The 13,476-nt window shown below is 41.9% G+C and overlaps 1 protein-coding gene across 7 annotated transcripts in view; it reads left to right on the forward strand.

Moving 5' to 3' along the window:
• Window positions 1-46: 46 nt before the first annotated feature.
• Window positions 47-13,476, forward strand: part of LOC132832539 (trafficking protein particle complex subunit 3-like) — a 196,706-nt gene continuing 183,276 nt past the window's right edge. For all 7 annotated transcript variants that reach the window (XM_060850660.1, XM_060850644.1, XM_060850652.1 and 4 more), the window contains exon 1: window positions 47-346. In XM_060850660.1, coding sequence (XP_060706643.1) covers window positions 305-346 — 42 coding nt within the window. In that variant the 5' untranslated portion in view covers window positions 47-304. The remainder of the gene's footprint in view (window positions 347-13,476) is intronic.

Below are 13,476 nucleotides of genomic sequence, written 5' to 3' on the forward strand. Positions count from 1 at the left end.
TATCTCAGCCTGCTTGGCTCTCTCTCTCTTATTCCTGATGAAGGGCTCATGCTCGAAACGTCGAATTCTCTATTCCTGAGATGCTGCCTAACCTGCTGTGCTTTGACCAGCAACACATTTGCAGCTGTGATCTCCAGCATCTGCAGACCTCATTTTTTATTCTTCAGTGCATTGGTGCCTCTAAATAAGAAAACAGATCTGAAGGAGCAGCCTTTTATAACAGACCACAGGAGGAGAGAACCAGAAAAGATACTTTAAATCGACAGCTGGGGAATGAATACAATGTGAAAATTTTCAGTGAATTATGTCTCAACAATCAAGTAGAAGACCAGAAAAGCAAAAAATAGTAAGAATTTTCTGCATTATGGAATGCAATATTTTCTACTATCATAACTGTTTAGTTCCAACTGCTTAGATTGGAGTTGCTTCAGTCACATCCTGGGAAGCAGCGTAGAAATATTTATTTATTTACAATAAGTTGAAGGTAATATAGATACTTGAAAAAAGGTTATATCACCATAAAACTGAATATAAATTAGATATTTTGACTAAAATGGAGAATGTTGAAAAGGAAATAATATCGATGTTGGCATCAATCATCGAAGTGCAATGCTTGGATTTTTTGAGCATGCTTTGTGTGACATTTACTTTTCTACAACTTGTTTGCAATTTAAACAAAAAACTGTAAATAACAAGAGGAATGATGAGAGGAGATTTATTTTGTTCTGGAGCTAAGAAAGTAAATTCTTTTGTCACGATTCCATTAGCTAGTCAGTAAGTACTAGTGACTAAATGGGGTTCTATTGAGCCAGACGTAGAGATGCTAATGTAAGTTGAAAATCAAATAAGGAACAATATACTTGTTGATATTAATAATTTGCTTTTAGTTCCCTTCATCAGAGAATCCCTACAATGTGGAAGCAGGCCATTTGGCCCATTGAGTCTACACCGACACTCTGAAGACCATCCCACCTAAATCCCTATAACCCTGCATTTCCCGTGGCTCACTCACCTAGCCTGCATACACCTAGACACAAGAGGCAATTTAGGTAACCAATCAAACTAACCCTTACATCTTTGGATTGTGAGAGGAAACCAGAACACCTGGAGGAAACCCATGTAGTCAGGTGGAGAATGTACAAACGCCACAGAGACAGTCACCCAAGACTAGAATCAAACCCAGATCCCTGGTACTGTGAGGCAGCAGTGCTAACCACTGTGCTACTGTGCCACTTTGTTTTCATAGAACCCTAAATTAGTGCTGGATCGATATAAAGACTATCATGCTGCTTTACCTGAAATAAAAGTGAGAACTTCCTTTGCAAATTGTTTCTGACCTGCTAGGCAAATGCAGATTAACAATGAAGGCTGATTAAGAATCAATAGTCACTGCAAGAGTGTTATTTTGTTTGGTCACATTATAAATAGAGATGACCAAAAGTTCTGTTTCAAGAAGTGTTTTATTATAGCCTGGAAGGTGACTAGCGCTATATACTAGATACAATCAGTGAGGATATTAGCAACTGTCTGGTGCAAATAGAAAATATAGTTTTACATTCAGCAATGAATCATGATTTATTGTAGCAAATATGTTTGCTACAGTTTACATATACATTGGCATAATTAATTTTTTAAAGAAGTTTGGAGAATTAATAACAGAATAGGGAGATGGCAGATGAATTGAAGAGGTATTTTGGGAAGGTCTTCTTTTTAGAAGGTACAAGTAACAGTGCAGAAATAGCAATAACTCAGGAAAAGAAAGTAAGGAAGAACTCAAAAATTAACAATGACTAGAGAAGTGATGCTGAGTAAATTGCTAGAGCTGTTGACTGACAGAACCCTGGATTTTGATAGGCACCCCAGGGTTTTAAAAGAACTGCACGTGAGATCAGTGATGCAGTTCATAAACTCCATATATCTGGGAAAATTCCATGAAATTGGAAAATAGTGGACATAACTTTTTCAGTCAAAGACGGTGAGAGACAGAAAGCAGGAAAGTACAGGCAGTTAGTTTAGCATCTGTCATAGGAAAACAGGGGCACCAAGAAAAACTCAAAGTAATCAAAATGAGATAGGAGAATGTGGGCAAAAAGAAGAAGCTAAGAATCAGTGTCATCAAGAAGAGATGGTGCAAGGTGTCCCCCAGAGACAGTCAATAGCACCAAAAATCCATTAACATATCAGTGAATATAATTTAATCAAAGAAGGCAGCAATTAATACAACCACATTGAGGATGACAGGGCAGGCGATGTATCCAGGGATCTCCTGGATGCTATGTTGATCCAGTATAAATATATGTACTGTAAGTGCTTAAAGTTCAAACAGCTAAGGCTCAGAATTTATGAATTAGAGACACTGCAATGCATCAAGGAGGAGGATAGTTATCTTGACTCTTTGTACCAGAATTCAATCATACATCTTTATAATAGATCTACAGATCTGGTCAGTGCTCAGTGAAAGGAGATGGTTACTGTGACTGCTGGAATGTAGGATTATCAGCCTTTTCAATTGTTCTTTTAGCATGTTTAGATAAGAGCCGTGGGATGGATGTGCTAACTGGCCATGTCAAAGCTGTGGAGGAAGCCATTCAATTTGGGAAGAAAAGAATGAATATAGTGATATTAGGGAACAGTGTTATCAGAGGGATTGGCACTAATATCTGCAGAAAAGAGTGTGGGTCCTGAGGTCTGCGCTCCCTGCTTAGTACAGTACCAGGCTTTAGAACATCCACTGTGGGCTAGAGAGAAGCTTAGAACGGGAGTAGAGAGTCCTGATTTCATGGTCCATTCAGTCACCAATGACATAGGCAGGACAAAGAAGAGATTCTGCACAGTTGTATGAAAGGTTAGGCACCAAATTAATGAACAGAACCTTAAAAGTTATAATCTTTGGATTATTCATGAGCTGCTTCTCCCATATCAAAGTAGGAATTAACACATGGAAGCTGCAGAAGATAAAACAAAAGCACCAAAGTACTTCTTCTAAATCTTTTAATCATCAAACTCCAGCAGTCCAATGTGAGTCACACTCAAGTGCTAAACCACACCAACTTGGCCAGTTCTTAATTTACCTAATAAAAGGTCAGTTTCCAGATGAACTATTTTGGGCAGCTAAATTGATTAACTAAGCCCAACTGCTCTTCCAGTAGAGACCTAAGTAAAACTCTGCTTAAGGCTGTAAACATCAGAATTTAAATTGTAGATTTTAGTTACATGCAATTTAAATTACAAACAACATTAGATTATTACAAAAAGAAGATTTCTCATGCACTAACTGATAGCATTCAATCATAAGTTAAACTAATTTTGTTCAGATGTTTTTAACAGAAAAGGCCGAACTGACTCACTTACAGAAGAATCAGGTTTAATTGAAAGTGTCACATGAAAGATTATTACAGAATTCAAAAATCCAAAATTTGGGGCGTTTACATGGGTAGTAGATTGGCTGGCTAACAAGCAGCATGAAGTAGGTATAATGGTCCTTTTACGAGTTGGCAAGATGTAATGAGTGATGTTTAAAGGATCAGTGCTGAGATCTCAACTATGTACAAATGAAATAAATGACTTAGCTGGTATCGTTGCCAACTTTTATGATGACTCAAATATAGGAAGGAAAGAATGTTCTGAAGAACTAATGGACATAAGGAGGCTACAAAAGGTTAAATGAGTAGGCAAAGATCTGCCAAATGGAGCATTAAGTTGGAAAATGTGAGATTGTCCATTTTGGCAGGAAGAACAAAAATAAAGTAAACTATCTTAATGTTGAGAAATTGCTGGACCCAGAGTTGCAGAAAAATCTACAAGTTGTAGTATATGAATCATAGAGATCAGTGTGCAGGTACGGTGATTAATTAATAGAAAGAAAAGAATGTTATTGTTTATTTTGGGGAGAATTGAATAGAAAAGTAATGAAGACTGTTATATAGCACATTGATGAGACTATATCTGGTACACTATGTACAGTGTTGGCCTCTTTATTTATGGAAGGATGTTAACCTGCTGAAAGGATTTCAAAGAATATTTAATAGACTATTACCACAGATGGATGTGTGGTCTTATGGTGAAAGGTTAGACGTGCTACGTTTTTTGTCTGCTGAGTTAGGACAGTAGGAAGCTGACTTGATTGAAGCACAAGTGCCTGAGAGGTCTTGACATATTTTAAAATTCAGGCAGAGGCTATGGAGTCACTGCCAAAGTCAGGATTTGTTTCCCATCCATAATTGCTCACAAACTGATCAGATTACTCAGTCATTTCAGAGAACAGTTCATAAGAGTCAGCTACTTTGCTATGAGTTAGACCAGGTAAGAATGCCAGATTTCCTTCCCTAATGAACATTAGTGGTTCAGGTTAGGATTTTGCAACTATCAACAGAGGATACACAGTCATCATCAGATGAGCTTTTAATTCTAGATTTTAGTGGATTCACATTTCCCCATTTGCCATAGTGAGATTTGAACCCATGACCTGAGAACATGAGAGTGGTTCTCTGAAATATTTATCTGGTGACATAAAACAATGCAGTGAAGAAACAGGCCCTTCATCCCTCGATGTTGCACTGACCTGTGAACTAATCTAAGCCCATCCCCCTACACTATTCCATCATCATCCATACGCTTATTCAAGGACAGTTTAAATGCCCCTAATGTGGCTTAGTTAACTACATTGGCAGGCAAAGCAGTCCACGCCCTTACCACTCTCTGAGTAAAGAACCTGCCTCTGATATCTGTCTTAAATCTATCACCCCTCAATTTGCAGCTATACTCCCTTGTACAAGCCAACATCATCATCCTAGGAAAAAGACTTTCACTGTCTGCCCTATCTAATCCTTTGATCATCTGTATGTCTCTATTAAATCCCCTCTTAGCCTTCCCTTTTCAATGAGAACAGTCCCAAGTCCCTCAGCCTTTCCTCATAAGACCTTTCCTCCAGACCAGCAGCATCCTGTTAAATCTCCTCTGCAAATTTTCCAATGCGTCCACATTCTCCCTGTAATGGGGCAACCAAAACTGTACACAATATTCCAAGTGAGACCGCAATAATGTTTTGTACAGTTGTAGCATGACATCACAGCTCCAGAACTCAATCCCTCTACCAATAAAACCTAACACTCTGTGTGCTTTCTTAATAGCACTATCAACCTTGGTGGCCACTTTCAGGGATCTATGCACATGGACACCAAGATCCCTCTGCACATCCACACTACCAAGAATCTTTCCATTGACCCAGTATTCTGCATTTGTGTTATTCTTCCCAAAGTGAATCACCTCATATTTATCTGTATTGAACTCCATTTGCCATCTCTCAGCCCAATTCTGCAGTTTATCCTAGTGCTCCTGCAACCTGCAACGTTCTTCCACACTGTCCACCATTCCACCGACTTTAGTGTCATCTGCAAACTTACTAACCCATCTACCTATGTTTGTGTTCAAGTCATTTATTAAAATGATAAATGGTAATGGTCCCAAAACAGATCCTTGTGGCACACCACTAGTAACTAGACTCCAAGCTGAATATTTTCCATCAACCACCAATTGCTGCCTTCTTACAGAAAGCCAAGTTTCTAATCCAAACTGCTAAATCACCCTCAATCCCATGCCTCTGCATTTTCTCCAAAAGACTACAATGTGGAACCATATCAAAGGCTCTACTGAAGTCCATGTACATCATGTCAACTGCCATATCTTCAACATGCTTGGTCATCTTTTCAAAAAACTCAATGAGGTTTGTGAGACATGACTTGTCCTTGACGAAACCATGTTGGCTATCTCCAATCAAATTCTTGCTTGCTAGATGGTTATAAATCCTATCTCTTATAATCCTTTCCAACACTTTTCCTACAACAGACGTAAAGCTCACTGGTCTATAATTAGCTGGGTCATCTCTACTGCTCTTCTTAAATAAGGGCACAATATTTGCAATCCTCCAGTCCTCTGGTGCTAAACCAGTAGACAATGATGACTCAAAAGATCAAGGCAAAAGGTTCTGCTATGTCCCCCCTCACTTCCCAGAGAATCCTCGGATAAATCCCATCCAGCCCAGGGGACTTATCTACTTTCACACCTTCTGGAATTTATAACACCTCCTCCTTTCTAACCTCAATCCTTTCTAGTCTTCTCCTCCGCAATATTCTCTTTCTCCTGAGTGAAAACACTTGAGAAATATTCGTTTAACAACTCTCCGATCTCCACAGGTTCCACACATAACTTCTCACTTCTGCTTTTAACAGGCCCTATTCCTACCCTAATCATCCTTTTATTCCTCACATATCTATAGAAAGCTTTAGGGTTCTCCTTTATTCTACCTGCTAAAGACTGCTCATGTCCCCTCCTTGCTCTTCTTAACTCTCTTTTTAGATCTTTCCTATTTAATCTCCGTCTCCTCATCTGAACCATTTCGTCTCAACGTCACATAAGCTTCCCTCTTCTGCTTAACAAGAGATACAATTGCTTTAGTAAACCACGGTTCCCTTACCTTATCACTTCCTCCCTGCCTGACAGGGACATACCTATCAAGGACACGCAATATCTGTTCCTTCAACCAACTTTTTTTTTAAAGTGGGCGGCACCGTGGCACAGTGGTTAGCACTGCTGTCTCACAGCGCCTGAGACCCGGGTTCAATTCCCGACTCAGGCGACTGTGTGGAGTTTGCACGTTATCCCCATGTCTGCGTGGGTTTCCTCCGGGTGCTCCGGTTTCCTCCCACAGTCCAAAGGTGTGCGGGTCAGGTGACTTGGCCATGCTAAATTGCCCGTAGTGTTAGGTAAGGGGTAAATGTAGGGGTATGGGTGGGTTGCGCTTCGGCGGGTCGGTATGGACTTGTTGGGCCGAAGGGCCTGTTTCCACACTGTAAGTAATCTAATCTAATCTAATCTAACTCCACATTTCAATTTTCCCCATCCCCTGCATTTTGCTACCCCATTCTATACCTTAAGTCTTGCCTAATCGCATTACAATTGCCCTTGTCCCATCGATAACTCTTGTCCTGTAGCACTTACCTATCCTTTCCATCGCTGAACTAAACATAACTGAATTATGATCACTCTCTCCAAAGTGCTCACTTCTCACTAAATAAGACACCTGGCCTGGTTCATTTCCAAGTACCAGATCCAGTGTGGTTTCCCCTCATGCCAACATACTGTGTCAGGAAACCCTCCTGCACACCTTGGACAAAAACTGATCCATCCAATGTACAAGAGTTACAGCATTTCCAGTCAATGCTGGGGAAGTTAAAGGCCCCAGTAATGACCACCTTGTTCCTTTCACTCCTACCCAGAATCATTTTGCCAATATTTTCCTCCATATCCCTGGAACTTTGCGGAGGCCTATAAAAAACCCTCGAGACTCGGCAAGATGGCGGCGATTCTGTAGAACTGCTGTGGACAGCTCTGCCTAACAGCCAAGGCATGTTGGTGTTTTTTGCCAACCCTGGCTAACTTATGTGGTAGAATTATTATTTTAAAACCTTACAAAACACATATTTGTTAATATTTGGGAGTGGGAAGTATGCCAAAGGAAAAAGGAGCTAGCAAACAGCAGCAGGGAGGACACTTCCCTGCAGCACCTACCACACCAGAGACAGCAGCAGCAGCAGCAGCAGCAGCATCAGCCTCTCCTGAACCCCCGGGGACCTGACAGACTCACAGGAATTGGCTGCGGTGATGGAGAGACTTACTTTGAAAGCTGCGGTTGCGATTGAGGAGATCCGTGGGGAGATTTGTGCCCAGGTCCAACTTATTGCATCCATGCTGCAGAAGCATTAGCAGGAGATCCAGGGCCTCGGGGAGAGGCTGGAGGAGGTGGAGGGTCGAACTAAGGCCTCGGAAGCTGCGATGGAGTCCTCATCCAGTCGGATCCAGGTGCTGGAGCGAGAGGTGTGGGCCTTGTGAGACCATATCGACGACCTCGAAAATCGAGGTCGGCGGATAAATCTCTGAATTGTCGGGCTCCCTGAAGGTGAGGAAGGTGAGTGGACAATCAGCTTCTTTGAAAGCTGGCTGCCAAAGTTTTTGGCCCTTCACATCGAGTCCAGAAGGCTGCAGATTGAAAGGGCTTATTGGGTTCCAGTGCATAGGTCAGAGCCAGTGCAGAACCCCCGCTCGGTCCTAGTGCACTTCCACGCATATAAGGACAAGCAAAAAGTCATAGAAGTTTCCAGATCCCTGGGAAAAGATCCGCAGGCACTGCTGTACAAGGGGTCACAAATCATGTTTTTCCAGGATTTCTCTGCAGCTCTAATTCGAAAGAGGAAGTCCTTCAATGAAGTTAAAAAGAGGCTGAGGAACCTGGCGTTCAGTACTCTATGAGGTACCCACAGTGCTCCATTTCAGCCAGGAGGACTCAGTTTATACATTTGACTCAGCGGATAAAGCTAAAAACTTTGTGGACACTTTAAAATAGATGGATTGGCCTGAAGAATATGGTTAATGTTTGTTCTCTTTTCTATCTTTCCCCATGTTTTCTCTTCCTTTTTTAAATTCCTTGTTTTCTCCCTAATAATTTCCTTTTTGGAAAGGGGGAAAAAGACCTTGGAATAAGTTGTTCCTATTTTTTTAAATAATAATTTAATAATAATTTTCTGATGGGAAATTTTGTGAATGTTCATTGTTGTCTCTCCCCCTTGTTTTTTGTTGGTTCTGTTGCTCTTTTAGTCACAAGTAGGGGTGAGATGAAGCCAGGGATGGGTGGAATGCTCATCCTGGGACTTTATCTTTTGATTTAAGGATCATCTTTTTTTATCTGGCCTAAGGCTGGGACACAGTCCGGGTTTGAAGGAGCTATGAAGGAGGGGATGGATAGGGTGAGTGCCCCCAATGGGCAGGGGGAAGAGTCTTCCATTCAAGGTTTTAAAATTGGTTTTCTTTTTAGTTTTTTGGTCGTAATAGTTGTTTATAGTTATGATAAAGTAGTTCTTGTATATATAGATTTTGATTCTGTGAGTCTTTATTTACTTATGCTCAGCACTTTGTAAGCAGGGTTGTCCCTCCCGAGGGGTTCAAGGTGTCTGAAAAGGGATATGGCAAAGTGTCTTAATAAATGGTGCACCTGGAACATTAAGGGAAGTCATTCGCTTGTTAAAAGGAAAGAAGTGCTTTCTAGCCTTAAGAGGAAAAGGGTTGATATTGCTTTGTTGCAAGAAACCCATCTTAATGATGGGGAACATCTGACATTACAATAGGGGGGTTATGACCGGCTATTCTTTCCATCATTTACTACTAAAAGTAGGGGAGTGGTGGTACTTATCCAGAAAAAAAAACTTCCATTCACATTATTAGAGCAGGCAAAAGATGAGAAGGGACGGTTTGTGATACTTAAAGCCCTGATACATGGAGAGGAATACGGCATTTTAAACGTCTACTGTCCTCCGGCATATCCCCTCAAATTTGTGATTAGCGCTTTCTCTAAGTTGAGTGCTTTTGGAACACGGCACATTATGATGGGGCGGGGGATTTTAATTGTCTTTTGGATCCGACAGTGGACAGGATGCCTTGTGGGCCCCCAACTATTTCTTCACAGGCCAAGCAGGGGGCTGACTTATGCGTGGAATTGGGGCTGGTGGATATTTGGAGATATCTTCACCTTATTGGCAGGGACTTCACCTTTTTTTTCAAACCCACATAAATGTCACATGAGGATTAATCTCCTTCTGGCTCCTTCAGTGTTTCTGGATTCAATTATGAGTTATACAATTGGGAATATAGCTATCTCTAATCTCACGGCAGTGTATTTGGAGGTTAAGGCCAAGAGTGAAGGGCTAGGTTTGCGGCACTGGCATTTGGACCCCTTTCTCCTTAAGGATTCCAAATTTGTGGAATACATTTTGAAGGAATTTGAGGAATTCTTGACTATCAACTCAGGCACGGCTAATAGTCTGTCTATGCTATGAAAGACTGCTCAGGCCTTTGCTAGGGGATTAGTTATTTCCTATTCAGCTAGCTGGTAACGACAGAAGGAGGAACAGCAGCGTCTACTTGAGGTACAGTTGAAAGCCGTGGAGGCAGCACATTTTGTGCGGCCTTCGGTGACCCAGGTACAGTGGATCACGGCCCTCCGGGCTGCCTTGAATTCAATTCTGACACAAAACACAAAGAAAGAACTTGCTTTTGCTAGACAAAGACTGTTTGAATATGGGGATAGGTCAGGGAAGTATATAGTGTAACTGACTTGGAAAAAGCATGCTCCCTGATCCACTACTGCAATCAGAGACAGCGCTGGGGTTCTTACATATGATGCTAAAAAGATTAACGAGGCTTTTCAGAGCTTTTACTCTAAATTGTATTGGTCTGAAGGTTGCGAAGACAGGAGCGCTAAAATGGAGACCTTTTTTAAGAAATCCAAGATGGAGGATGAGAAAAATTTCTGGCTGCAAGAGCTGCTCCTTTTTTTGAGGTATTTTAGGTGCTGGAGATGAATTCGTTGAATTCCAGGAGCAGCAATTATTTTGTATATGCTGATGCATTGTTTTGGAAATGAGATAACAAGAAGCCAGAGAAAGTTTATTCCTGTCAGGGTGAAGGGGATTCCTGATGAAGGGCTTATGCCCGAAACGTCGAATCTCCTGTTCCTTGGATGCTGCCTGACCTGCTGCGCTTTAACCAGCAACACATTTTCAGCTCTGATCTCCAGCATCTGCAGACCTCACCTTTTACTCTACAGGGTGAGGGGAAGGCTGGTAGGTATAGGAAATGCTGGATGATGAAAGAAATTGAGGGTTTGGTTAAGAAAAAGAAGGAAGCATATGCCAGGTATGGACAGGATAGATCGAGTGAATCCTTAGAAGAGTATAAAGGAAGTTGGCGTATACTTAAGAAGGAAATCAGGAGGGCAAAAAGGGGACATGCGATAGCTTAGGCAAATAGAATTAAGGAGAATCCAAAGGGGTTTTACAAATATATTAAGGACAAAAAGGTAACTAGGGAGAGAATAGGGCCCCTCAAAGATCAGCAAGGTGGCCTTTGTGTGAAGCCACAGATAATGGGGGAGATACTAAATGAATATTTTGCTGTATTTTCCACAGTATTTACTGTGGAAAAGGATATGGAAGATATAGACTGTAGGGAAATAGATGGTGACATCTTACAAAATGTCCAGATTACAGAGGAGGAAGTGCTGGATGTCTTGAAATGGTTAAAGGTGGATAAATCCCCAAGACCAGATCAGGTGTACCCGAGAACTCTGAGGGAAGCTAGAGAAGTGATTGCTGGCCCTCTTGCTGAGATATTTGTATCATCTGTAGTCACAGGTGAAGTGCCGGAAGACTGGAGGTTGGCAAATATGATGTCACTGCTTAAGAAGTGCAATAAAAACAAGCTAGGAAACTATAGACTGGTGAGCATGACTTTGGTGGTGGGCAAGTTGTTGGAGGGAATCCTGAGGGACAGGATGTACGTGTATTTAGAAAGACAAGGACTGATTCGGGATAGTTAACATGGCTTTGTGTGTGGGAAATCATGTCTCACAAACTTGATTGAGTTTTTTGAAGAAATAATAAAGAAGATTGATGAGGGCACAGCAGTAGATGTGATCTATCTGGACTTCAGTAAGGCGTTTGATTAGCAAGGTTAGATCTCATGGAATACAGAGAAAACAAGCCATTTGCATACAGAACTGTCTCAAAGGTAGAAGACAGAGGGTGGTGATGGAGGGTTGTTTTTTAGACTGGAGGCCTGTGACCAGTGGAATGCCACAAGGATCGGTGCTGGGCCCTCTACTTTTTGTTATTTACATAAATGATTTGGATGTGAGCATAAGAGGTACAGTTAGTAAGTTTACAGATGACACCAAAATTGGAGGTGTAGTGGACAGCGAAGAGGGTTACCTCAGATTACAACAGGGTCTGGACCAGATGGGCCAATGGGCTGAGAAGTGGCAGATGGAGTTTAATTCAGATAAAAGCGAGGTGCTGCATTTTGGGAAAGCAAATCTTAGCAGGACTTATACACTTAATGGTAAGGTACTAGGGAGTGTTGCCGAACAAAGAGACCTTGGAGTGCAGATTCATAGCTCCTTGATAGTGGAGTCGCAGATAGATAGGATAGTGAAGAAGGCATTTGGTATGCTTTCCTTTATTGGTCGGAGTATTGAGTACAGGAATTGGGAGGTCATGTTGTGGGTGTACAGGACATTGGTTAGGCCACTGTTGGAATATTGCATGCAATTCTGGTCTCCTTCAAATCAGAAAGATGTTGTGAAACTTGAAAGAGTTCAGAAAAAATTTACAAGAATGTTGCCAGGGTTGGAGGATTTGAGCTATAGGAAGAGGCTGAACAGGCTGGGGCTGTTTTCTCTGGAGCGTCGGAAGCTGAGGGGTGGCCATATAGAGGCTTACAAAATTATGAAGAGCATAAATAGGATAAATAGACAAAGCCTTTTCCCTGGGGTCAGGGAGTCCTGAACTAGAGGGTATAGGTTTAGGGTGAGAGGCAAAAGATATAAAGGAGACCTAAGGGGCAACATTTTTACGCAGAGGGTGGAACAGAGGAAGTGGTGGAGGCTGGTACAGTTGTAACACTTAAGAGGCATTTGGATGGGTATATGAATAGGAAGGGTTTGGAAGGATATAGGGTGCTGGCAGGTGGGACTAGATTGGGTTGGGATATCTGGTCGGCATGGACAGGTTGGACAGAAGGGTCTGCTTCCATGCTGCACATCTCTTTGACTCTATAACCTGGACCTCCCAGGGGTAACCTTGGAACAGGCCACTCTCCTTTATGCCCCCTTGACAGTTCAGAAAATGCAGGAGGCAGCTAGGCAACTTCAGAGTGGGAAAGTGCCTGGCCCTGATGATCTCCTGGGTGAGTTTTATGAGGAGTTTATAGGGATTCTGTCAGGGCCGATATTGGAGATGTACAATCACTCTTATATGCGTGAATGCCTACCATCATCTTTGAGAGAAGCTAATATTTCCTTAATTCTTAAGAAAAGGAAGGTTCCTGAGGATTGTGCCTCATACAGGCCCATTTCTCTAACAAATTCAGATTTCAAGATTCTGTCTAAGATCCTGGCGCTGAAGTTGGAAAGGGTGTTGGCCCCATATTATTAAAGAGGACCAGACAGGCTTTATAAGGGGTCGTAGGTCCTCTAATAATATTAGAAGGTTGCTGAACATGGTCCAAGTTTGTCAGCAATGATCGATTCAGGGGTTGGTGATTTCCTTAGATTCAGGGAAAGCATTTGACCAGGTAGAATGCCTTTATCTTTTTTATGTCTTCGAACAGTTTGGGTTGGGTGGAGTCTTTGCTGAGTGGGTGGAGGTTTTATATCGCCACCCTCTGGCCGCGGCCATCACCAACAGGGTGAAGTTTGGGAATTTTACAATTGGTCGGGGTAGTCAGCAAGGCTGCCCCCTCTCACCGTTGTTGTTTATGTTGGTGATAAAGCCGCTGCAGAGGCCATTCATCAGAACCACTCCGGAAGTGGGATCGAGGGCACACAAGGTTATATTGTACATGGATGATGTCCTTCTGTTTTTATCTAAC

The sequence above is a fragment of the Hemiscyllium ocellatum genome, chromosome 3, assembly GCF_020745735.1.
Source record: "Hemiscyllium ocellatum isolate sHemOce1 chromosome 3, sHemOce1.pat.X.cur, whole genome shotgun sequence".
NCBI lineage: Eukaryota > Metazoa > Chordata > Chondrichthyes > Orectolobiformes > Hemiscylliidae > Hemiscyllium > Hemiscyllium ocellatum.